At 44.6% G+C, this 23,870-nt stretch overlaps 2 protein-coding genes across 5 annotated transcripts in view; one reads left to right on the top strand and one right to left on the bottom strand.

Moving 5' to 3' along the window:
- Nucleotides 1–17,175, top strand: part of l3mbtl2 (L3MBTL histone methyl-lysine binding protein 2) — a 51,438-nt gene extending 34,263 nt beyond the window's left edge. For all 4 annotated transcript variants that reach the window (XM_084165254.1, XM_084165252.1, XM_084165253.1 and 1 more), the window contains exons 9-18: nt 1,763–1,851; nt 2,003–2,252; nt 3,240–3,301; nt 3,490–3,594; nt 7,591–7,741; nt 14,082–14,164; nt 14,327–14,561; nt 16,072–16,116; nt 16,242–16,400; nt 16,555–17,175. In XM_084165254.1, coding sequence (XP_084021380.1) covers nt 1,763–1,851; nt 2,003–2,252; nt 3,240–3,301; nt 3,490–3,594; nt 7,591–7,741; nt 14,082–14,164; nt 14,327–14,561; nt 16,072–16,116; nt 16,242–16,400; nt 16,555–16,733 — 1,358 coding nt within the window. In that variant the 3' untranslated portion in view covers nt 16,734–17,175. The remainder of the gene's footprint in view (nt 1–1,762; nt 1,852–2,002; nt 2,253–3,239; nt 3,302–3,489; nt 3,595–7,590; nt 7,742–14,081; nt 14,165–14,326; nt 14,562–16,071; nt 16,117–16,241; nt 16,401–16,554) is intronic.
- A 766-nt stretch (nt 17,176–17,941) lies between these two features.
- chadlb (chondroadherin-like b) lies at nt 17,942–21,543 on the bottom strand (the record flags this gene model as incomplete). The annotated part of the gene is made up of 7 exons (XM_084142711.1): nt 17,942–18,230; nt 18,485–18,651; nt 18,771–19,457; nt 19,595–20,096; nt 20,269–20,570; nt 20,823–21,017; nt 21,373–21,543. 7 exons carry the CDS (start codon nt 21,541–21,543, stop codon nt 17,942–17,944), a joined length of 2,313 nt encoding a protein of 770 aa, XP_083998837.1.
- Between the last annotated feature and the right edge of the window lie 2,327 nt (nt 21,544–23,870).

Here is a 23,870-nt window from a genome sequence, read left to right as displayed (position 1 = left end):
AGGATCTGGGGACCATGCCAAATATTTTTGGTCTCCTGAGGGGGAAAAGGTGTTGTCGTGCCCTCTTCACGACTGTCTTAGTGTGTTTGGACCATGATAGTTTGTTGGTGATGTGGACACCAAGGAACTTGAAACTCTCGACCCGCTCCACTACCTCCCCTTCGATGTTAATGGGGGCCTGTTCGGCCCGCCTTTTCCTGTAGTCCACGATCAGCTCCTTTGTCTTGCTCACATTGAGGGAGAGGTTGTTGTCCTGGCACCACACTGCCAGGTCTCTGACCTCCTCCCTATAGGCTGTCTCATCGTTGTCGGTGATCAGGCCTACCACTATTGTGTCGTCAGCAAACTTAATGATGGTGTTGGAGTCGTGTTTGGCCATGCAGTCGTGGGTGTACAGGAGGGGACTAAGCACGCACCCCTGAGGGATCAGCGTGGCAGATATGTTGAGGATCAGCGTGGCATATGTTTTTGCCTACCCTTACCACCTGGGGGTGGCCCGTCAGGAAGTCCAGGATCCAGTTGCAGAGAGAGGGTCCTTAGCTTAGTGATGAGCTTTGTGGGCACTATGGTGTTGAACGCTGAGCTGTAGTCAATGAACAGCATTCTCACATAGGTGTTCCTTTTGTCCAGGTGGGAGAGGGCAGTGGGGAGTCCATTGAGATGTTTCTAAAACTTGATTGGAGTCCACCTGTGGTAAATTCAATTGATTGAACATGATTTGGAAAGGCAAACACCTGTCTATATAAGGTCCTACAATTGACAGTGCATGTCAGAGCAAAAACCAAGCCATGAGGTCGAAGGAATCGTCCGTAGAGCTCCGAGACAGGAATGTGTCGAGGCACATATCTGGGGAAGGATACCAGAAAATGTCTGCAGCATTGAAGGTCCCCAAGAACACAGTGGCCTCCATCATTCTTAAATGGAAGAAGTTTGGAACCACCAAGACTCTTCCTAGAGCTGAGAAAACAAGATTCTCTGGTCTGATAAAACCAAGATTGAACTCTTTGGCCTGAATGCCAAGCGTCATGTCTGGAGGAAACCTGGCACCATCCGTTGAAGCATGGTGGTGGCAGCATCATGCTATGGGGATGTTTTTCAGCAGCAGGGTCTGAGAGACTAGTCCGGATCGAGGGAAAGATGAACGGAGCAAAGTACAGAGAGATCCTTGATGAAAACCTGCACCAGAGCGCTCAGGACCTCAGACTCGGGCAAAGGTTCACCTTCCAACAGGACAATGACCCTAAGCACACAGCCAAGACAACGCAGGAGTGGCTTCGGGACAAGTCTCTGAATGTCCTTGAGTGGCCCAGCCAGAGCCCTGACTTGAACCTGATCGAACATCTCTGGAGAGACCTGAAAATAGCTGTGCAGCGACGCTTCCCATCCAACCGGACAGAGCTTGAGAGGATCTGCAGAGAAGAATGGGAGAAACTCCACAAATACAGATGTGCCAAGCTTGTAGCGTCATACCCAAGAAGACTCGTGGCTGTAATCGCTGCCAAAGGTGCTTCAACAAAGTACTGAGTAAAGGGTCTGAATACTTATTTTAATGTGATATTTCTGTTTTTCTATTTTTAATACATTTGCAAAAAATATCTAAAAAACAGTTTTTGCTTTGTCATTATGGGGTATTGTGTGTAGATTGATGAGAAAAAAACCAACAATTTAATCAATTTTAGAATAAGGCTGTAAATTAACAAAATGTTTAAAAAGTGAATACTTTCCGAATGCACTGTATATTGGTTGTGTGTCCCTTTTCTAGCTGTGCACCAGAACATCTCCGACTGGAAGGAGTACCTGATGAACCGGCTGGTTGGAGCCAGAACGCTGCCTGTGGACTTCTATATGAAGGTAACACTTGTGTCAGACAAACTGCCTTTTCTCTGTGGTAGAACCAACCAAATTACCACATCTCTCCACCACTGCCCTTTTCTTCTCTAATGGCCTTCCCTTCTCTCTCTGCCTGTCCCCCCCCCCCCCCTCCCTCCTCTTTCTTTCTCAGCTGGCAGAGAGTATGAAGTGTCCGTTCCGCACAGGCATGCGTGTGGAGGTGGTGGACCGCACTCTGGTGAGCCGGACGCGGCTGGCAATGGTGGAGACTGTGACCGGAGGCCGCCTAAGACTGGTCTATGAGGACGGGGAGCAGGAGGCCCAAGGGGAGCCCCTCTCAGACTTCTGGTGCCACATGTGGAGCCCCATACTGCACCCAGTGGGCTGGTCCAGCAAAGTGGGCCACGTCATCAAACTGACTGGTACGGGATTAAACCAACTGGTGCACAGTGTTTGTTTTTTTGTTTTCTATGTTTTTTTTTTGTTTTTTTTTATTTTATTTTTTTATTTTTATTTTCATTCTAAGAATTTATTGCATTAATTTGGTTTCCTACAGTGTCTCACAAATCAAATATATATACTGTATATTATCTATACTTTATAGTATATAGAATTATATAAGATACAATTCTATATGCAACAGGGTAAAGGTTGGTACTACTTTGCCTTTTTCCCATCCTAGGAAGCAACTCTTAAAACTGACAGAGACTGATAGTCAAAATTTGAGGTGAGATTATACATTAGCACAGATGCTGTAAAGAGGTCAATGGAACGCAGGACACTGATGCCGTCATTGAGACACATTCCACAAATCTGATCTAACAAAGTGGATATTCGTCAAATCCGTAATGATTTATACACTGAGTGTACAAAACATTAAGGACACATGATCTTTCCATGACAGTCCAGGTGAAAGCTATGATCCCTTATTGATGTCACTTGTTAAATCCACTTCAAAATCAACATAGATGTAGGCGAGGAGACAGGTTAAAGAAGGATTTTTAAGCCTTAGGACAATTGAGACATGGATTGTGTATGAGTGCCATTCAGAGGGTGAACGGGCAAGACAAAAGAGTTAAGTGTCTTTGAGCAGGGTATGGTAGTAGGTGCCAAGCGCACCGGTTTGTGTTAAGAACTGCAACACTGCTGGGTTTTTTGCGCATAACTGTTTCCCGTGTGTATCAGGAATGGTCCACCACCCAAAGGACATCCAACCAACTTGACACAACTGTGGGAAGCATTAGAGTCAACATGGGCCAGCATCACTGTCGAACGCTTTTGACAGCAGAGTCCATGCCCCGACGAATTGAGGCTCTTCTGAGTGCAAAAGGGGAGGGTGCATCTCAATATTAGTTTGTTTTCTATGTTGATCAAGTTGAAGGCTGATCATATTTAACTTTTTTCCCCAGACGTTGACCACCCAACATTCCGTAAGGTGTACTGTGACAGCGTCCCTATGCTGTTTAAGAAGGTCAGTGTATAGACTTATCACATGAATCAATGTCTAGCTATAGATACTTTGTTGATACTTTGGCATGACTAACACCAGAGGAGTCGGCTAAAGAAGCACAAATAGAGCTGTGTTTCTGCATACCACAACGGCTTGTTTCATGACTGTGGACCTTTATAACACTGCTATGCCTCTATGAACCCCCACAGCCCAGGACTGTGTACATGGAAGGAGGCTTCTTTGAGGTGGGGATGAAACTGGAGGCCATCAACCCTGTAAACCTGGGCAACATCTGTGTGGCCACTATACACAAGGTAATGATTGAGAGGATTTTCCTTCCTGGCTGCAATGGTGTGATGTTTTAGCTAATATTGTACACTTAATTTGGCCCTATACTCCAACATTTTGGATTTTATATTAAATGTTTTTTCATGAGGTGACAGTACAGAATGTCACCTTTTTATTTGAGGGTATTTTCATACAGTTGAAGTCGGATGTTTACATACACTTAGGTTGGAGTCATTAAAACTTGTTTTTCAACCACTCCACAAACTTCTTGTTAACAAACTATAGTTTTGGCAAGTCGGTTAGGACATCTACTTTGTGCATGACACAAGTAATTTTACCAACAATTGTTTACAGACAGATTATTTCACTTATAATTCACTGTATCACAATTCCAGTGGGTCAAAAGTTTACATACACTTAATTTGACTGTGCCTTTAAACAACTTGGAAAATTCCAGAAAATGATGTCATGGCTTTAGAAGCTTCTGATAGGCTAATTGACATCATTTGAGTCAATTGGAGGTGTACCTGTGGATGTATTTCAAGGCCTACCTTCAAACTCAGTGCCTCTTTGCTTGACATCATGGGAAAATCAAAAGAAATCAGCCAAGACCTCAGAAAAAGAATTGTGGACCTCCACAAGTCTGGTTCATCCTTAGGAGCAATTTCCAAACGCCTGAAGGTACCATGTTCATCTGTACAAACAATAGTACGCAAGTATAAACACCATGGGACCACGCAGCCGTCATACCGCTCAGGAAGGAGACGCATTCTGTCTCCTAGAGATGAACGTACTTTGGTGTGAAAAGTGCAAATCAATCCCAGAACAACAGCAAAGGACCTTGTGAAGATACTGGAGGAAACAGGTACAAAAGTATCTATATCCACAGTAAAACGAGTCCTATATCGACATAACCTGAAAGGCCACTCAGCAAGGAAGAAGCCACTGCTCCAAAACCGCCATAAAAAAGTCAGACTACGGTTTGCAACTGCACATGGGGACAAAGATCGTATTTTTGGGAGAAATATCCTCTGGTCTGATTAAACAAAAATAGAACTGTTTGGCCATAATGACCATTGTTATGTTTGGAGGAAAAAGGGGGTTGCTTGCAAGCCGAAGAACACCATCCCAACCGTGAAGCACGGGGGTGGCAGCATCATGCTGTGGGGGTGCTTTGCTGCAAGAGGGACTGGTGCACTTCACAAAATAGATGGCATCATGAGGAAGGAAAATTATGTGGATATATTGAAGCAACATCTCAAGACAGTCAGGAAGTTAAAGCTTGGTCGCAAATGGGTCTTCCAAATGGACAATGACCCCAAGCATACTTCCAAAGTTGTGACAAAATGGCTTAAGGACAACAAAGTCAAGGTATTGGAGTGACCATCACAAAGCCCTGACCTCAATCCTATAGAAAATCTGTGGGCAGAACTGAAAAAGAATGTGCGAGCAAGGAGGCCTATAAACCTGACTCAGTTACTCCAGCTCTATCAGGAGGAATGGTCCAAAATTCACCCAACTTATTGTGGGAAGCTTGTGGAAGGCTACCCGAAACGTTTGACCCAAGTTAAACAATTTAAAGGCAATGCAACCAAATACTAATTGAGTGTATGTAATCTTCTGACCCACTGGGAATGTGATGAAAGAAATAAAAGCTGAAATAAATAATTATTGCTACTATTATTCTGACATTTCACATTCTTAAAATAAAGTGGTGATCCTAACTGACCTAAAACAGGGAATTTTTACTAGGATTAAATGTCAGGAATTGTGAAAAAACTGAGTTTAAATGTATTTGGCTAAGGTGTATGTAAACTTCCGACTTCAACTGTATGTTTTACCGTTTAGAAATGAAAGCACTATGTACAGTTGAAGTCGGAAGTTTACATACACCTTAGCCAAATACAGTGGGAAAAAAAAGTATTTAGTCAGCCACCAATTGTGCAAGTTCTCCCACTTAAAAAGATGAGAGAGGCCTGTAATTTTCATCATAGGTACACGTCAACTATGACAGACAAAATGAGAATTTTTTTCTCCAGAAAATCACATTGTAGGATTTGTAATGAATTTATTTGCAAATTATGGTGGAAAATAAGTATTTGGTCAATAACAAAAGTTTCTCAATACTTTGTTATATACCCTTTGTTGGCAATGACACAGGTCAAACGTTTTCTGTAAGTCTTCACAAGGTATTCACACACTGTTGCTGTTATTTTGGCCCATTCCTCCATGCAGATCTCCTCTAGAGCAGTGATGTTTTGGGGCTGTCGCTGGGCAACACGGACTTTCAACTCCCTCCAAAGATGTTCTATGGGGTTGAGATCTGGAGACTGGCTAAGCCACTCCAGGACCTTGAAATGCTTCTTACGAAGCCACTCCTTCGTTGCCCGGGCGGTGTGTTTGGGATCATTGTCATGCTGAAAGACCCAGCCACGTTTCATCTTCAATGCCCTTGCTGATGGAAGGAGGTTTTCACTCAAAATCTCATGATACATGGCCCCATTCATTCTTTCCTTTACACGGATCAGTCGTCCTAGTCCCTTTGCAGAAAAACAGCCCCAAAGCATGATGTTTCCACCCCCATGCTTCACAGTAGGTATGGTGTTCTTTGGATGCAACTCAGCATTCTTTGTCCTCCAAACACGACGAGTTGAGTTTTTACCAAAAAGTTCTATTTTGGTTTCATCTGACCATATGACATTCTCCCAATCCTCTTCTGGATCATCCAAATGCACTCTAGCAAACTTCAGACGGGCCTGGACATGTACTGGCTGAAGCAGGGGGACACGTCTGGCACTGCAGGATTTGAGTCCCTGGCGGCGTAGTGTGTTACTGATGGTAGGCTTTGTTACTTTGGTCCCAGCTCTCTGCAGGTCATTCACTAGGTCCCCCCGTGTGGTTCTGGGATTTTTGCTCACCGTTCTTGTGATCATTTTGACCCCACGGGGTGAGATCTTGCGTGGAGCCCCAGATCGAGGGAGATTATCAGTGGTCTTGTATGTCTTCCATTTCCTAATAATTGCTCCCACAGTTGATTTCTTCAAACCAAGCTGCTTACCTATTGCAGATTCAGTCTTCCCAGCCTGGTGCAGGTCTACAATTTTGTTTCTGGTGTCCTTTGACAGCTCTTTGGTCTTGGCCATAGTGGAGTTTGGAGTGTGACTGTTTGAGGTTGTGGACAGGTGTCTTTTATACTGATAACAAGTTCAAACAGGTGCCATTAATACAGGTAACGAGTGGAGGACAGAGGAGCCTCTTAAAGAAGAAGTTACAGGTCTGTGAGAGCCAGAAATCTTGCTTGTTTGTAGGTGACCAAATACTTATTTTCCACCATAATTTGCAAATAAATTCATAAAAAATCCTACAATGTGATTTTCTGGATTTTTTTCTTTCTAAATTTGTCTGTCATAGTTGACGTGTACCTATGATGAAAATTACAGGCCTCTCTCATCTTTTTAAGTGGGAGAACTTGCACAATTGGTGGCTGACTAAATACTTTTTTTCCCCACTGTACCTTACCCTCTTTAGTGTCCTAAGTTATCATAACTGTGACCTTAATTGCTTACTGTCTGTAAGCTGTTAGTGTCTTAACGACCGTTCCACAGGTGCATGTTCATTAATTGATTATGGTTCATTGAACAAGCATGGGAAACAGTGTTTAAACCCTTTACAATGAAGATCTGTGAAGTTATTTAGATTTGTATTATCTTTTAAAGACAGGGTCCTGAAAAAGGGTTTATTTTAGAGCAGGGTTTCCCAAACTCGTTCCTGGGGACCCCAAGGGGTGCACGTTTTGGTTTTTGCCCTAGCACTACACAGCTGATTTGAAATAATGAACTCATCGTCAAGCTTTGATTATTTAAATCAGCTGTGTAGTGCTTTAATGGCTTCTTCTATCCAGCAGACTTGTGATCCAACCTGGTTAAAACAGGTGGGGAGAAAGCAGTTGTACCTTGAAATGGAATCTAGTAGCAAGGTAACTGCTGTAACTCTCTCTTTCTCTCTCTGTCTCTGTCTCTCAGGTGCTGTTGGATGGCTACCTGATGGTGGGCATTGATGGCACAGATGGGTCGGGTGATGGGTCTGACTGGTTCTGCTACCACGCTTCCTCCCATGCCATCCTACCCAAGGGATACTGCCAAAAGCACAACATACAGCTCACACCACCCCCTGGTAATACCCTACTCTCTCTCCTCTACTCAATTTCAATTTCAATTTAAGGGCTTTATTGACATGGGAAACGTATGTTAACATTGCCAAAGCAAATGAAGTAGATAGTAAACAAAAGTGAAATAAACAATAAGTATTAACAGTAAACATTACACTCAGAAGTTCCAAAAGAATAAAGACATTTCAAATGTAATATTATGTACAGCCGTGGTCAAAGGTAACAAGAATGACACAAATACAAATTTTCACAAAGTCTGCTGCCTCAGTTTTGATGATGGCAATTTGCATATACTCCAGAATGTCATGAAGAGTGATCAGATTAATTGCAAAGTCCCTCTTTACCATGAAAATGAACTTAATCCCCAAAAAACATTTCCACTGCATTTCAGCCCTGCAACAAAAGGACCAGCTGCCATCATGTCAGTGATTCTCTCGTTAACACAGGTGAGAGTGTTGACCAGGACAAGGCTGTAGATCACTCTGTCATGCTGATTGAGTTAGAATAACAGACTGGAAGCTTTAAAAGGAGGGTGGTGCTTGAAATCATTGTTCTTCCTCTGTTAACCATGGTTACCTGCAAGGAAACATGTGCCGTCATCATTGCTTTGCACAAGAAGGGCTTCACAGGCAAGGATATTGCTGCTAGTAAGATTGCACCTAAATCAACCATTTATCGGATCATCAAGAACTTCAAGGAGAGAGGTTCAATTGTTGTGAAGAAGGCGTCAGGGCGCACAAGAAAGTCCAGCAAGCGCCAGGACCGTCTCCTAAAGTTGATTCAGCTGCGGGATCGGGGCACTACCAGTGCAGAGCTTGCTCAGGAATGGCAGCAGGCAGGTGTGAGTGCATCTGCATGCACAGTGAGGCGAATACTTTTGGAGGATGGCCTGGTGTCAAGAAGGGCAGCGAGGAAGCCACTTCTCTCCAGGAAAAACATCAGGGACAGACTGATATTCTGCAAAAGGTACAGTGATTGGACTGCTGAGGACTGGGGTAAAGTCATTTTCTCTGATGAATCCCCTTTCCCATTGTTTGGGGCATCCGGAAAACACCTTGTCCGGAGAAGACAAGGTGAGCGTTACCATCAGTCCTGTGTCGTTTACATTTACATTTTTAGTCATTTAGCAGACGCTCTTATCCAGAGCGACTTACAGTAAAGCATCCTGAGACCATTCATGTGTGGGGTTGCTTCTCAGCCAAGGGAGTGGGCTCACTCCCAACCATCCAAGAACAGTTTGGTGACGACCAATGCCTTTTCCAGCATGATGGAGCACCTTGCCATAATGCAAAATTGTTAACTAAGTGGCTCAGGGAACAAAATATCGACATTTTGGGTCCATGGCCAGGAAACTCCCCAGACCTTAATCCCATTGAGAACTTGTGGTCGATCCTCAAGAGGCGGGTGGACAAACAAAAACCCACAAATTCTGACAAACTCCAAGCATTGATTATGCAAGAATGGGCTGCCATCAGTCAGGATGTGGCCCAGAAGTTAATTAACAGCATGCCAGGGCGGATTGCAGAGGTCTTGAAAAAGAAGGGTCAACACTGCAAATATTGACTCTTTGCATAAACTTAATGTAACTGTCAATAAAAGCCTTTGACACTTATGGAATGCTTGTAATTATACTTCAGTATACCATAGTAACATCTGACAAAAATATCTCATAACACTGAAGCAGCAAACTTTGTGAAGACCAATACTTGTGTCATTCTCAAAACGTTTGACCACGACTGTATATATACAGTGTTGTAACAATGTGCAAATAGTTCAAGTACAAATGGGAAAATAAATAAACATAAATATGGGTTGTATTTACAATGGTGTTTGTTCGTCACTGGTTGCCCTTTTCTTTTGGCAACAGGTCACAAATCTTGCTGCTGTGATGGCACACTGTGGTTTTTCACCCAGTAGATAAGGGAGTTTATCAAAATTGGGTTTGTTTTCTAATTCTTTGTGGATCTCTGTAATCTGAGGGAAATATGTGTCTCTAATATGGTCATACATTTGGCAGGAGGTTAGGAAGTGCAGCTCAGTTTCCACCTAATTTTGTGGGCAGTGTGCACATAGCCTGTCTTCTCTTGAGAACCAGGTCTGCCTACGGCAGCCTTTCTCAATAGCAAGGCTATGCTCATTGAGTCTGTACATAGTCAAAGCTTTCCTTAAGTTTGGGTCAGTCACAGTGGTCAGGTATTCTGCCACTGTGTTCTCTCTGTTTAGGGCCAAATAGCATCTAGTTTGCTCTGTTTTGTTGTTAATTCTTTCCAATGTGTCAAGTAATTCTCTTTTTGTTTTCTCATGATTTGGTTGGGTCTAATTGTGTTGTTGTTGTTGGCTTGGGGCTCTGTGGGGTCTGTTTGTGTTTGTGAACAGAGCCCCAGGACCAGCTTACTTAGGGGACTCGTCTCCAAGTTCATCTCTCTGTAGGTGATGGCTTTGTTATGGAAGGTTTGGGAATCGCTTCCTTTTAAGTGGTTATAGAATTTAACGGCTCTTTTCTGGATTTTGATAATTAGCGGGTATCGGCCTAATTCTGCTCTGCATGCATTATTTTGTGTTTTTTGTTGTACACTGAGGATATTATTTGCAGAATTCTGCATGCAGAGTCTCAATTTGGTGTTTGCCCCATTTTGTGAATTCTTGGTTGGTGAGCGGACCCCAGACCTCACAACCATAAAGGGCAATGGGTTCTATAACTGATTCAAGTATTTTTAGCCAGATCCTAATTGGTATGTTGGTTTTTATGTTCCTTTTGATGGCATAGAAGGCCCTTCTTGCCTTGTCTCTCAGATCGTTCACAGCTTTGTGGAAGTTACCTGTGGCGCTGATGTTTAGGCCGAGGTATGTATAATTGTTTGTGTGCTCTAGGGCAACGGTGTCTAGATGGAATTTGTATTTGTGGTCCTGGCAACTGGACCTTTTTTGGAGCACCATTATTTTTGTCTTACTGAGATTTACTGTCAGGGCCCAGGTCTGACAGAATCTGTGCAGAAGATCTAGGTGCTGCTGTAGGCTCTCCTTGGTTGGTGACAGACGCACCAGATCATCAGCAAACAGTAGACATTTTACTTCAGATGTTAGTAGGGTGAGGCCGGGTGCTGCAGACTGTTCTAGTGCCCTCACCAATTTGTTGATATATATGTTGAAGATCGTGGGGCTTAAACTGCATCCCTGTCTCACCCCACGGCCCTATGGAAAGAAATGTGTGTGTTTTTTGCCAATTTTAACCGCACACTTGTTGTTTGTGGACATGGATTTTATAATGTTGTATGTTTTTCCCCCAACCCCACTTTCCATCAATTTGTATAGCAGGCCCTCATGCCAAATTGAGTCAAAAGCTTTTTTGAAATCAACAACGCATGAGAAGACTTTGCCTTTGTTTTGGTTTGTTTGTTTGTCAATTAGGGTGTGCAGGGTGAATACGTGGTCTGTCGTACGGTAATTTGGTAAAAACATTGTTTTCACTGAGGAAATGAACTAATCTGCTGTTAATGATAATGCAGAGGATTTTCCCAAGGTTGCTGTTGACGCATATCCCGCGGTAGTTATTGGGGTCAAATTTGTCTCCATTTTTGTGGATTGGTGTGATCAGTCCTTGGTTCCAACAATTGGGGAAGATGCCAGAGCTAAGGATGATGTTAAAGTATAGCCAATTGGAATTTGTGGTCTGTATATTTTATCATTTCATTGAGGATACCGTCAACATCACAGGCCTTTTTGGGTTGGAGGGTTTGTATTTTGTCCTGTAGTTCATTCAATGTAATTGGAGAATCCAGTGGGTTCTGGTAGTCTTTAATAGTTGATTCTAAGATTTGCATTTGATCATGTATATATTTTTGCTGTTTGTTCTTTGTTATAGGGCCAAAAAGATTGGAGAAGTGGTTTACCCATACATCTCCGTTTTGGATAGCTAGCTCTTCGTGTTGTTGTTTGTTTAGTGTTTTCCAATTGGTTAGAGTCTATGGATTCTTCAATTACATTGAGCTGATTTTTGACGTGCTGTTCCTTCTTTTTCCGTAGTGTATTTCTGTATTGTTTTAGTGATTCACCATATTGAAGGCGTAGGCTCAGGTTTTCTGTGTCTCTATGTTTTAGGTTGGATAGGTTTCTCAATTTCTTTCTTAGGATTTTGCATTCTTCATCAAACCATTTGTCACTGTTGTTACTTTTCTTTGGTTTTCTGTTAGAGATTTTTAGATTTGATAGGGAAGCTGAGAGGTCAACTATACTGTTTAGGTTTTCTACTGCCAAGTTTACACCTTCACAATTTACAGTGGAACGTTTTGTCCAAGGAAGTTGTCTAAAAGGGATTGAATTTGTTGTTGCCTAATTGTTTTTTGGTAGGTTTCGACACTACTTTCCTTCCATGGATGTAGCTCAGTTGGTAGAGCATGGCGTTTGCAACGCCAGGGTTGTGGGTTCGATTCCCACGGGGGGCCAGTATAAAATAATAATAATGTATGCACTAACTGTAAGTCGCTCTGGATAAGAGCGTCTGCTAAATGACTAAAATGTAAATGTAAATCTATAGCATTTCTTAATATTATTCAGTTCCTTTGGCTTTGATGCCTCATGATTGAGTACTGCTCTGTTCAAGTAGACTGTGATTTTGCTGTGGTCTGATAGGGGTGTCAGTGGGCTGACTGTGAACGCTCTGAGAGACTCTGGGTTGAGGTCAGTGATAAAGTAGTCTACAGTACTACTGCCAAGAGATGAGCTATAGGTGTACCTACCATAGGAGTCCCCTCGAAGCCTACCATTGACTATGTACATACCCAGCGTGCGACAGAGCTACAGGAGTTGTGACCCAGTTTTTGTTGGTTATGTTGTCGTAGTTGTGCCTAGGGGGGCATATGGGAGAGGGAATGCTGTCACCTCCAGGTAGGTGTTTGTCCCCCTGTGTGCTGAGGGTGTCAGGTTCTTGTCCAGTTCTGGCATTTAGGTCACCACAGACTAGTACATGTCCCTGGGTCTGGAAATGATTGATTCCCCCCTCCAGGATGGAGAAGCTGTCTTCATTAAAGTATGGGGATTCTCATGGGGGGATATAGGTAGCACACAGGAGGACATTTTTCTCTGTTGAGATAATTTCCTTTTGAATTTCTAGCCAAACGTAAAATGTTCCTGTTTTGATTAATTTAATAGAGTGAGTTAGGTCTGCTCTATACCAAATTAGCATACCCCCTGAGTCCCTTCCCTGTTTCACACCTGGTAATTTGGTGGATTGGACTACCAGCGCTCTGTAACCTAGAGGGCAACTAGTGGGTCCGTCTTCTCTATACCATGTTTCTTGTAGGATGACAATGTCTGTATTTCCGATTTCTTTGGTGAAGTCCAGGTTCCTGCTCTTTAGGCCAAAGGCAGATGACCTCAGGCCTTGGATATTCCAGGATGAAATAGTGAATGCTTTGTGTTCCATAAAGTGTCTAATGTTGTTGGTCATGTGGTTTGGCCTCAGGCCAGTAATTGTGAGCAGAGCCTGCTGAGCATCTGGTACATACACTCTCTCCTCTACTCTCTCTCCTCTCTACTCTCCCTACTCTCGCTCCTCTACTCCTGCTCCCTACTCTACTCTCTCTACTCTCCCTCCCCTACTCTCGCTCCTCTACTCTCTCTCCTCTACACTCTCTCCCCTACTCTCTACTCTCTCTCCTCTCCTCCTCTACTCTCTCCTCTACTCTCTCTCCCCTACTCTCTCCTCTACTCTCTCCTCTCTTCCTCTACTCTCTCTCCTCTCTTCCTCTCCTCTCTCTCCTCTCCTCTACTCTCTCCTCTCTTCCTCTACTCTCTCTCCTCTCTTCCTCTCCTCTCTCTCCTCTACTCTCTCTACTCTCTCTCTCCCCTACTCTCTCTCCTCTACTCTCTCCTCTTTCTCCTCTCCTCTCTCCCCCTCTCCTCTACTCTCTCTCCCTTACCTCCTCCTCTCCTCTCTTCTACTCTCTCTCCCCTACTCTCTCCTCTACTCTCTCCCCTACTCTCTCTCTCTTACTCTCTCTCCTCTACTCTCTCCTCTACTCTCTCTCCCCTACTCTCTCTCCTCTACTCTCTCTCCTCTACTCTCGCTCTTCTACTCTCTCTCCTCTACTCTCTCCCCTACTCTCTCTCCCCTACTCTCTCTCTCTCCTCTACTCTCTCTCCCCTACTCTCTCCTCTCCTCCTCTACGCTCTCTCCTCTACTCTCTCTCCCCTACGCTCTCTCTCTCTTCCTATTTCTTGTTGCTCTGGTTAACTGTTTTGGTCAAACACCACCTGCTTGGTGAATCTATGATAAGAATTAAGTGAGTGGTTCCCCATGCAGTGTCACATCCCTTATACCAGTGGCATATTAATATTCTCCACCAGGCTATGACTGGAAAACCTTCTCCTGGGCAAAATACCTGGAGGAGAAGGGAGCCAGAGCAGCACCAGCACAGCTCTTCAACACGGTAACTCAAAGCTTTTTATCTACCCAGTGTCATACAGGTTCCCAGCCTACAGTATATGGACTTATGACACTATTGGTACTGACAGAGGTTTGGGAAACACTGTTCTAATTCTGCTTCTATGGTGTGTGGGCGGGTGCGCGTGACTGCGTGTGTGTCCTACAGGACGGCTCTGGTCACGGCTTCACTCAGAAAATGAAGTTGGAAGCGGTGGACCTGATGGAGCCGTGGCTGGTGTGCGTGGCCACTGTGAGGCGCTGTGTGGGTCGGCTGCTCCTGCTGCACTTTGATGGCTGGGAGCCAGACTTTGACCAGTGGGTGGACGTCCAGTCACCAGACATCTACCCTGTGGGCTGGTGCGAGGTCACAGGATACCAGCTCCAGCCACCCATTGGACCAGGTAAGAACTGAGGACTCAGCAGCCTGGTCTTGTTAGACTTCAGTTCAGCTTTTGACATTATCGATCATAGTCTGCTGCTGGAAAAATGTATGTGTTATGGCTTTACACCCCCTGCAATAATGTGGATAAAGAGTTACTTGTCTAAAATAACACAGAGGGTGTTCTTTAATGGAAGCCTCTCCAACATAATCCAGGTAGAATCACGAATTCCCCAGGGCAGCTGTTTAGGCCCCTTACTTTTTTCCATCTTTACTAACGACATGCCACTGGCTTTGAGTAAAGCCAGTGTGTCTATGTATGCGGATGACTCAACACTATACACGTCAGCTACTACAGCAACTGAAATAACTGCAACACTTAACAAAGAACTGCAGTTAGTTTCGGAATGGGTAGCAAGGAATAAGTTAGTCCTAAATATTTCCTAAACTAAAAGCATTGTATTTGGGGCAAATCATTCACTAAACCCTAAACCTCAACTACATTTCATAATGAATAATGTGGAAATTGAGCAAGTTGAGGTGACTAAACTGCTTGGAGTAACCCTGGATTGTAAACTGTCATGGTCAAAACATATTATTACAACAGTAGAAGTCTGTCCGTAATAAAGCGCTGCTCTGCCTTCTTAACAACTATTAACAAGGCAGGTCCTACAGGCCCTAGTTTTGTCGCACCTAGACTACTGTTCAATAGTGTGGTCAGGTGCCATAAAGAGGGACTTGGGAGAATTGCAGTTGGCTCAGAACAGGGCAGCACGGCTGGCCCTTAAAAGTACATGGAGAGCTAACATTAATGACACACACAAAGGTACAGACACATGCATATGCACACATTGTGATATTGTTGTATGGTGGTATTAAACATGTTATATTGTAGATATGTAGTGGTGTAATAATGTTATATGATGTACTGTTTTATCTTTTGTTTTATATGTAATGTAAGTGTTTTAATATGTTTGGACCCCAAGAAGAGTAGCTGCTGCCAAGGCAGCAGCTAATGGGATCCCTAATAAATACAAATACAAAAATAGACTAGACGTAACATAGTAAATTCAAATCCGAGACACTCAAATGAGTATGATATGTTACGTTTGGTATGGTCCATAAGACAGAAGGTTATTTAAGGCAAAAACGAAAGGTGTTTGGTCGGGGTAGATGGGTGGGCATATAACGCGAATGTCTAGCAACCCAAAGGTTGCCTGTTCGAATCTCCTCACGGACAACATTAGCATTTGAGCTAATTAGCAACTTTGCAACTACTTGCTACTTTGTACCTACTTAGCATGTTAGCTAACCCTTCCTCTAACATTAACCCCTAACCTAGCTAACATTAGAAATTGGAATTCGTAAACACATATTCATTTGATTGTCCTGGATTTTCGTTTACTATGTTACATGTACTCCTGAGTCCAGGTTGGACTGAGGGATGGAAGGCACTAACACACACGCCCCACTGTTTGGTGTTGATGCTTTGAGTGTTTGATTGGCATGTGTTTGTTCTCTCCTTTTCGTAGATCCTGTTGCAAGTCGCAAGAAACACAAGCCTATGGGGAAAAAGAGTAAGTCCTCCCAAAACCGTCCCACACCACAGATACTAACTAAACCAGATAACCCACTTTGAGATTCAACCATGCAACTCAATATTCTTTCCTCTGTTGTAACCCTCTCTCTTTGCACGTTCCAGAGAAAAGGATGGTGAAGAAGAAACTGGCGAACCTCATCTCCAAGAACCGCCCCCCAAGACGTCCGAGCCAACAGTCTGAACCTGAAGCCGGAACCCCAGAACAGTCAGACCCCACAACTCTCATACAGCAGATTAAGGCTGAGCCTGAGGAGCAGGAGAGTGAGTAGACATGCGTCCTTTAATGACTTACAGTTCATCCATACAAGATGTAGTTGATAACTTGGAAGAGAGAGAAGATACAGATTATTATTGAATGCCTTTCACTTTTCTTAATTGCTCACTGTTTGTGCCCTCTTTTTCTCTCTCTCTCTAGTCATAGCAGTGAAGGTGGAGGAGGTGGAGATGGAGACCCCCATCGTCCCTACCCTGCCAGAGGCCCAGGTTCCTCCACCCTCCCTGGGGGTGGTCAAGCAGGAGCCACAGGGAGAGGACCAGCAGAAAGCGGAACCTCAGAAGAAGCAACAGGCAGAGGTGGAACCGATGGAACGTTGAGACTCACTGATATTGATATACCCTAAATACAATTTTCCAAAATGACCATAGATGAGTGTCTATGGTCAACTTCATTCTACACCATCACAGCCTTATATCACTACACTACTGATCACTTTGAATTACCTCAACCTGAAAATCAGATGAGTTTATTTAACCCGTACTTGCTTTTATGGATTTCAGCATCTTATAAACAATCTATTGAGCTGAGCTGGTCCCAGTTCTGAACATTTTCAGCTCTGGAGCTGAATAAAAGTGTTCTCAGGAGTATCTGTGTGGGACAGTTTAACAGAAAGGCCAGTACTGTGACACCCGTTAAGGATATTCTTTCATACATTGAATAACAAACACCCAGTCGTTGTTGTATAATGTTTATTTCTTTGTTTTATATCCAGATTCCTTTGTATATACAATCCTGGATTAAAATACTTCAGTGAACTGATTGCTCTGAGGGTCTGTGGGATTTATGACCTTCCTTCACGTTTGACATTTTAATGACTAAACTGGGATCAGCTATGAAACACATCCACTACCACGTACAGAGACAATAGAGTAGTGGGAGGTACTAGTAGGAACCTAGCGTTCAGCTATTTCTAATGCCACATTTTTCGACAGTGAACAACCATCTCATTTGAAATAATTGTTTATTTATATCTCGGTAACATTCAAAAATGTTTTCAAAGTGTGTAACTGAAAGTGCAATTATAACGTATGTCAAACTGCCCTTTAATGGCCATTATAGTGAGTCTTAGTATAATGTAATTCGGAATGTGGAGATTGGGAAATAATTGTTGGAACTTCCTACAGTTTGGTTTTCACTAGCAAGCATCAACATAGCGGACTAAACTTGAATGTGACATACATTTAAAATATTAGTATGAATTCAGAACATTTTCAACAGGAAGCCACTCAATATAGAAATAACATAGTATAATCCTGGAGTTGAAGAAAAGTTTCAACATTATTGAAATTCTACATCTATTTCCACCTACCCTCTTCAGAATAGCATCCCTCTATGGAGATCCCTGTGTGTCTGTCTTAGTATCCTTTATGTGTTGGTCTGTTCTGCGTTGAGTTGTGCATATCTACAGAGGTCAAAGCCTTGAGGGAGACAAGTAAGGCTCATCATTATAGCTCCAGCAGTTACACCTCCTCACCTGTAGTTACGTATAATAGTTATAGCTCCCTCTAGTGAAAGCTTCATGCAATCAAACCACCTTGCTTCTCTTGGTGGTTTTCTTTGAGATGGCGGGCTTTGGGGTCTGAATCTTGCCAGCTTTGGTTTTGACCACTTTGACCTGTCTGGGGGCGTTGAGGTGGGCAGGTTTGGGTTTGGTGGACTTGGGGGGTTTGGAGACCTTCGGGAGGGGGGCGGAGGACAGGCTCTCCCCTCCAGGGCAGGCCTTGAAGATGTGGACGTCCTTGACCCTCCGGCCTCGCAGCTCAGGTGGGTGGACACAGGTGGCCCGGACCTTCAGGTTCACCTTCTCAATCCACCTGAGGCAAAGAGAGTTAGGCTTTAACAAAGGCATTGTCGTGTGTTGAGTATAGTCTATTTCTGAGTGGCCAATAATACATGTTTGTATGTGTGTTTACAGTTTGTATGAGAGGGTGAAGGTGAGTGGGTTACAGCATGTGTGTACATGAGAGAGGAAGAAAGAGGGGGAGTCTGCAAGCATGTATCAGTGTGTGTATATGAGAGAGAGAGAGCGAGAGGGAGCAAGAGCGAGAATAATGTGCGAATGTCGTACATGCGTAGCGGCAGCAGGGGGCAGTCACACAGCAGAGGGTTCTCTGCCAGGTTGATGACCTCCAGGCCGGTCAGAGGGTTGAAGTCAGGCACCTCCTCTAGCTGGTTCCCCTCCAGGTATAGACTCCTCAGACCAGCACCCAGCCCTGCCAGAGAGTCCTTAGACATCTACAGGAGAACCACAAAACACAGGGGTGTCATGGGGAGGGGAGAGGAGAGGAACTGGAGCATAAGAGATTGTGACAGGAAAACCACAGATGTACTGGCATGTAAATATATCCCCTCACTTTCTCCAATCCCATGCCGTCCAGATACAGATCCTTCAGTGCCCTAGCCAATGGCTGGAAAGCATGTGGCCCAATCCAGCGAATGGGATTCCCAGACAGCCGTAACTCTCCCAGGTTGCCTGTCTTCGCTAAAGCATCACTGGGAACCTCCTTGAGCTTGTTCCCTCCCAAGTGAAGAGTGTCGAGGTCGGGGGCCGGGTCAAGTGCCCTGGGGGCCACACCAGTGATGGCGTTGGAGGTCAGGTAGAGCCCCCTCAGCTTCTCAGCCCCAGTCAGGATCCCTGGCTCCAGCTTGGCAATGGAGTTGTTCTCCATGTGAAGGGTCAGCAGGCCAGGCAGCAGCTTGAAGGCCCCCTTGGGGAAGAGTGTGAATTTGTTATTCTCCAAGTGGAGGTAGGTGAGCTGAGGCATGCCCTTGAAGGCGTCGGGGCTGAGGGAGTCAAGCTCATTCTCTGAGAGGTAAAGGTAGACCAGCCCCTTCATGCCATGGAACGCACCAGGCTCCACCTCCACAATCTTACAGCGCTGCAGGTGGAGGGAGACTACCTTGACAACCCCCGGGAAACTGTTGGCGGGGATGTAGTGAAAGTGGTTGCCGCGCAGGTCGAGGAGGCGCGTGTCGGGGGAGAAGCCGCGGGGTACTTTGGTGTGGCCACGGTTCTCACAGGAGGAGTGGTGTGTCTCACCCTGAGGGGAACAGCGGAGGAGGGATGGAAAAGGGAGGACAGGAGGGATGGATAGAAGAGGGTTTGGTGAGGTAAATCAATTTTAGGATGGCAAGATCATAACAACCCATATCAAAATCTCAGCATCCCCTCTCTCACCTCACAGGCACAGTTGGCGGGACACTTGACCTTGTTGGTGGGCTCAGGGGTGGGGGGCGGCATCACCCTGGTCTGCTCCTCAAACTCAGCCTTCAGCATGGCCTCCTGGCTCTGGCAGCGCAGGTCCCGGGGGTGGATGGCCTCCAGGTTCTCCCCAGAGAAGTGAGCCGGTCCCCCGCAAGCCCCCATTAGCTTCACCTTCTTCCGTATGCCCCACTCCCTCAGTGGCAGCAGGTAGCAGTTGCAGTAGATGGGGTTTCCAGCCAGGTTGAGGCGGGCCAGCTTGGGGGAGGCTGGAGTGAAGGGCTGAAGGACGCGGAGCTGGTTGTGGCTGAGGTCCAGGTGGGTGAGAGAGGGGGACAGGGACACGGCCGTGTGGGACAGGTCCTGCAGGGACATGTGGTCCATGAAGAGGTGGGTGAGTTTGTTCATGGAGACAGTCTCCTCGCCCAGGAAGGTCATGGGGTTGAAGCTGAGGTCCAGACGGGTCACCTCTGGGAGTCTGGAGAGAGGGAACAGAGAGAGCAAGAGCAGACAGACAGACGGACGACACACAGAGAGAGAGAGGACACAGAGAGAGAGAGACGTGAATGGTTAGTAGAATAGGCCTTTATGGTACCTGGAAAAAAGGTGGTGTGGTGTATGTCAGGGAAGCGATAACACAACCATCATACCTGGTCATGGTCTCAGTAGGGAAGAACTGCAGCTCGTTGTGGTCGAGGCTGAGGCGCGTGAGGGTGAAGAGGCCTGCGAAGGCCTCAGTGGCCATGTAGTTAAGGGAGTTGTGGCTAAGGCGCAGCCACTTGATGTTCTGCAGGCCCTGGAAGGCCATGTTCGGGATGTAGGTGAGCTGGTTGTGGGTGAGGGAGAGCAGGTTGAGGAAGCCCAGCTGAGAGAAGGCCCCTGGCTGGATCTCCTCCACACGGTTACGGTCAATCAGCAGCTGCTTCAGCGAGGAGAGACCGTCGAACGACTCCTGGAGATGGGCGAGGAGAGAGAGTGAGAGGAAGGGGGGGAGGGTGAATGAGAGGGAGGGGAGAGAGTGGCGGCCCAGGAATGAAAGGAAGACAGAGAGAGAGCAGCTGCTGAGAGAGAGAGAGATAAAGGGAAAATGAGATGAAGAAAGAGAGTGTGGAGCTTTTCATTTTCAACACCAAGTTCCCCCAGAAACATAGTCAAACCACAGCAACGAAACAGTCACATATAACACTATGTCAATCTCTCTCACCTGATAGAGGATCTCGATGTTGTTGTTGGCCAGGTTGAGGAAGACGAGGCGGCCCAGAGCACGGAACGCCCCCTCTTTCACGGTGCGGAGATTGCAGCGCTGCATGGACAGGTGTGTCAGGTACGGCGTGTGTTTGAACGCACCTGATGGCAGCTCCTGGATGTAGTTGCCTCTCAGATCCAGCTTCACTGTGATCTGATGGGGAATCAATTGATAAGGATTGAGATTTGTTTAATATATATGATTTTCTTATTCAACCTGTATTCCAGGGTTTCACAAACTCGGTCCTGGGGCCACCCCTGGGTGCACATTTTGTTTTTTGCCCTAGCACTACACAGCTGATTCAAATAACCAACTCATCATCAAGCATTATTTGAATCAGCTGTGTAGTGTTAGGGCAAAAACAAATAGTGCACCCAGGGGGGGCCCCAGGACCGAGTTTGGGAAACCCTGCTCTATTCAAACAGGTTGCCCCTTGAATTGTAATCTTTAGACTTACTTCATAAAATCCAGAATTTCATTGAGTCAGTCACATGGGGTTTAGGCTTACCTCATTGATTGTGGGAGGCACCTCTGTCAGGTTTTTGTTGACACAGGTAACAGTGAGTGAGATTTGGTCACACGTGCACTCCTTTGGACACTTGCCAAGGTACGCCCCCGGGATGGCTAAGAGCAGTACCAGCAGAGGCCTCAAGGCTGTGGGGCAGACCATGGGATACATCTGGAAAATCAAAGGAGATTCAACTGGCTGCGCAAATATTATTCTACTACAAGATAAACAAAGTTGACAGCCATTCCATATCCTATATAGACCTACATGTTTAGAGAGTCTCAAATGTATTGGCCCTTAATCGAGTTAATCCAATTTCTCAACCCGTCTATTTTTCGGATTAGAGTAATTTGGGCTATTTGCTTTCTCAAGTCTTTGCTGGTATGCGTCGGTTTTCGCCGGTCTACATTCCATGGCTTCATTATCAGCTCGGTGAGACGCATCTCGACTTGAAAAGCCGTTTCACACCTCGCTCTGTTAAAACTATCCAAAGACATGTATTTAAATGTGGTCCCAACAACTCTAATTACGCATTCGGTTAATCCATGCGTAAAACGATATAAATACGTATTTATTCAATAGCCTACATAACAAAAAAAAATAGTTATAATGTACCTATATGCTAAAGTGGCCACTGATTGTAGGCTAAAACTCCACGAGACCATACAGCTTTGTTCATGGGTGACATTGTCTTACATCGTGCGTAAAAAGGTGTAGGCCTGTCTGAATGTATGGATAGAGCGACTAATAAATGGAAACATTCTCAAACCTGCCTTTTCCAATACATGCGTCACCAGATTCAGACTGCGAGAAAATGTATTTAGAGTGTAGGCCTAATAGCCAATAATAGCAAGAATGGCATGAATCCCAATGTGTGTCCTAGTTTCATAATGGAAATTCACTAATTTAAAGTGTTTTTCCACATCTAAAGACAGTATTTCAATGATAGCCTACAGACACACGTTTAAGCTATTTCATCACACTTATGAAACCGTTATCACCTTGTAGTCTGAAGTTGCAGTCTACCTGAACCAAAACAATCCACTAAGTATGGAAATATTGGTTTGGGAGATTGTCCCTACCTGAACCGAGGAAAGTTTCCAGATAAATCAAACCAAAACGATGTAATCCTTGGTGACCAATAGCCTACTTGTTTCTATTTAGCAATTGAAAAACTATGTTTTAACTAATTTTTCAAAGATGTCTCCATCTACAATGATCGCAGACCGTTGTGAATTTTGAGTGAGCGAGAAAGAGAGAGTTGTGAGAGAGGGGGGAGAAATAAGAGACGGTGGAAATTCCTAGGGCAAAGCCTGTGTGTCAGTATCCCCCCCGGGATCAGCAGTTTAGACGGCAGTTGAGCTGGCACGCCGGCTGCGCACAAAGACGCGCAGTGTATTCACGGCTGGGCACCGGACTCACTGCTGCGGAGTGTCTCCTGTAAATAAACCAGGAGGAATGGGGGAACACATTTCCCTCTATTGGTTTCCTACCCTCACCTGGCTATTCCACGACAACTTTCCCACGTCTCTGTGTTTTAAAACTAGGTGTAGGCTGACAGAAAAACATGATATTGTAATTTCCCCATTCTGTCCTATCTCTAGAAGTTAGAAAAGTCCGGCAGTATTTTTTCCATGATTAATATCTTGTCAATATCTAAAGTTCTCAACATGCGCACAAAGTTGACGCTTCAGTTTACCGCAACATCTCTCCACTATTTACCGTTTACTCACTCTGGCTCTGTATCCGTGTTCCTGTTATTCAGCTCCTGGGGCCTGTTGCACAAAACTAGGATAAGGGATTAAGCCAGGATATCTTGGTGATCCTGGCTCAATTGATCCGTAATCCGGTTGCACTAAAGATGGATAGGGGGCAGGAGGATATGTTATGGTATAAATTACCATGGAGATTTATTCTGTGGAGCTAGCCTGCTCCAGACCAGGCTAAATTCCAGGATCTATTTAATCTCATCCCTAATGTCAGTCAGCAGTCACCACAAATGGAAACCAATAGTTATTTCACTGCTCACTATACATTGTTATCACATATAACTAGACCCACTGTCATTATTTAAACGTTTGTGATCATTAATTTCAATGATTTTGGATAAAAAATGATTTTTAGATGATGTTGCTATCATTAGATAATTTACAGTTTCCCATAGACTATAAGGCTATATATAAAATGATAGAATATTAGGGCCACAGAGGGGAAAAAAACACAAGTCATAATATTGTAACCAGTTGTTTTAAAGGAGGACAGTTGTTAAAATGACAGATGTGGGGCATTTCGTGAAATTGTACTTCAGTATGGTTTCATAAACAAAGACATGCTGATGTGCCAGAATATTAAGTATCACATTGTCATAAGTATCAAAACTGTAAAAACAATATGTAGCTTTTCTGCAGAAAGAACCAGCCTCATAAATTTATGACTTTATCCTTTTTCTTCAGTGTGGCCCTAGTACTCTGTCATATAAACAAATACACATTCCATAT

Source organism: Coregonus lavaretus (assembly GCF_964263955.1).
Source record: "Coregonus lavaretus genome assembly, chromosome: 1".
Classification (NCBI taxonomy): Eukaryota; Metazoa; Chordata; class Actinopteri; order Salmoniformes; family Salmonidae; genus Coregonus; species Coregonus lavaretus.
Note: the sequence above shows the minus strand (reverse complement) of the source record. Positions and strands in the feature narration are given on the sequence as shown.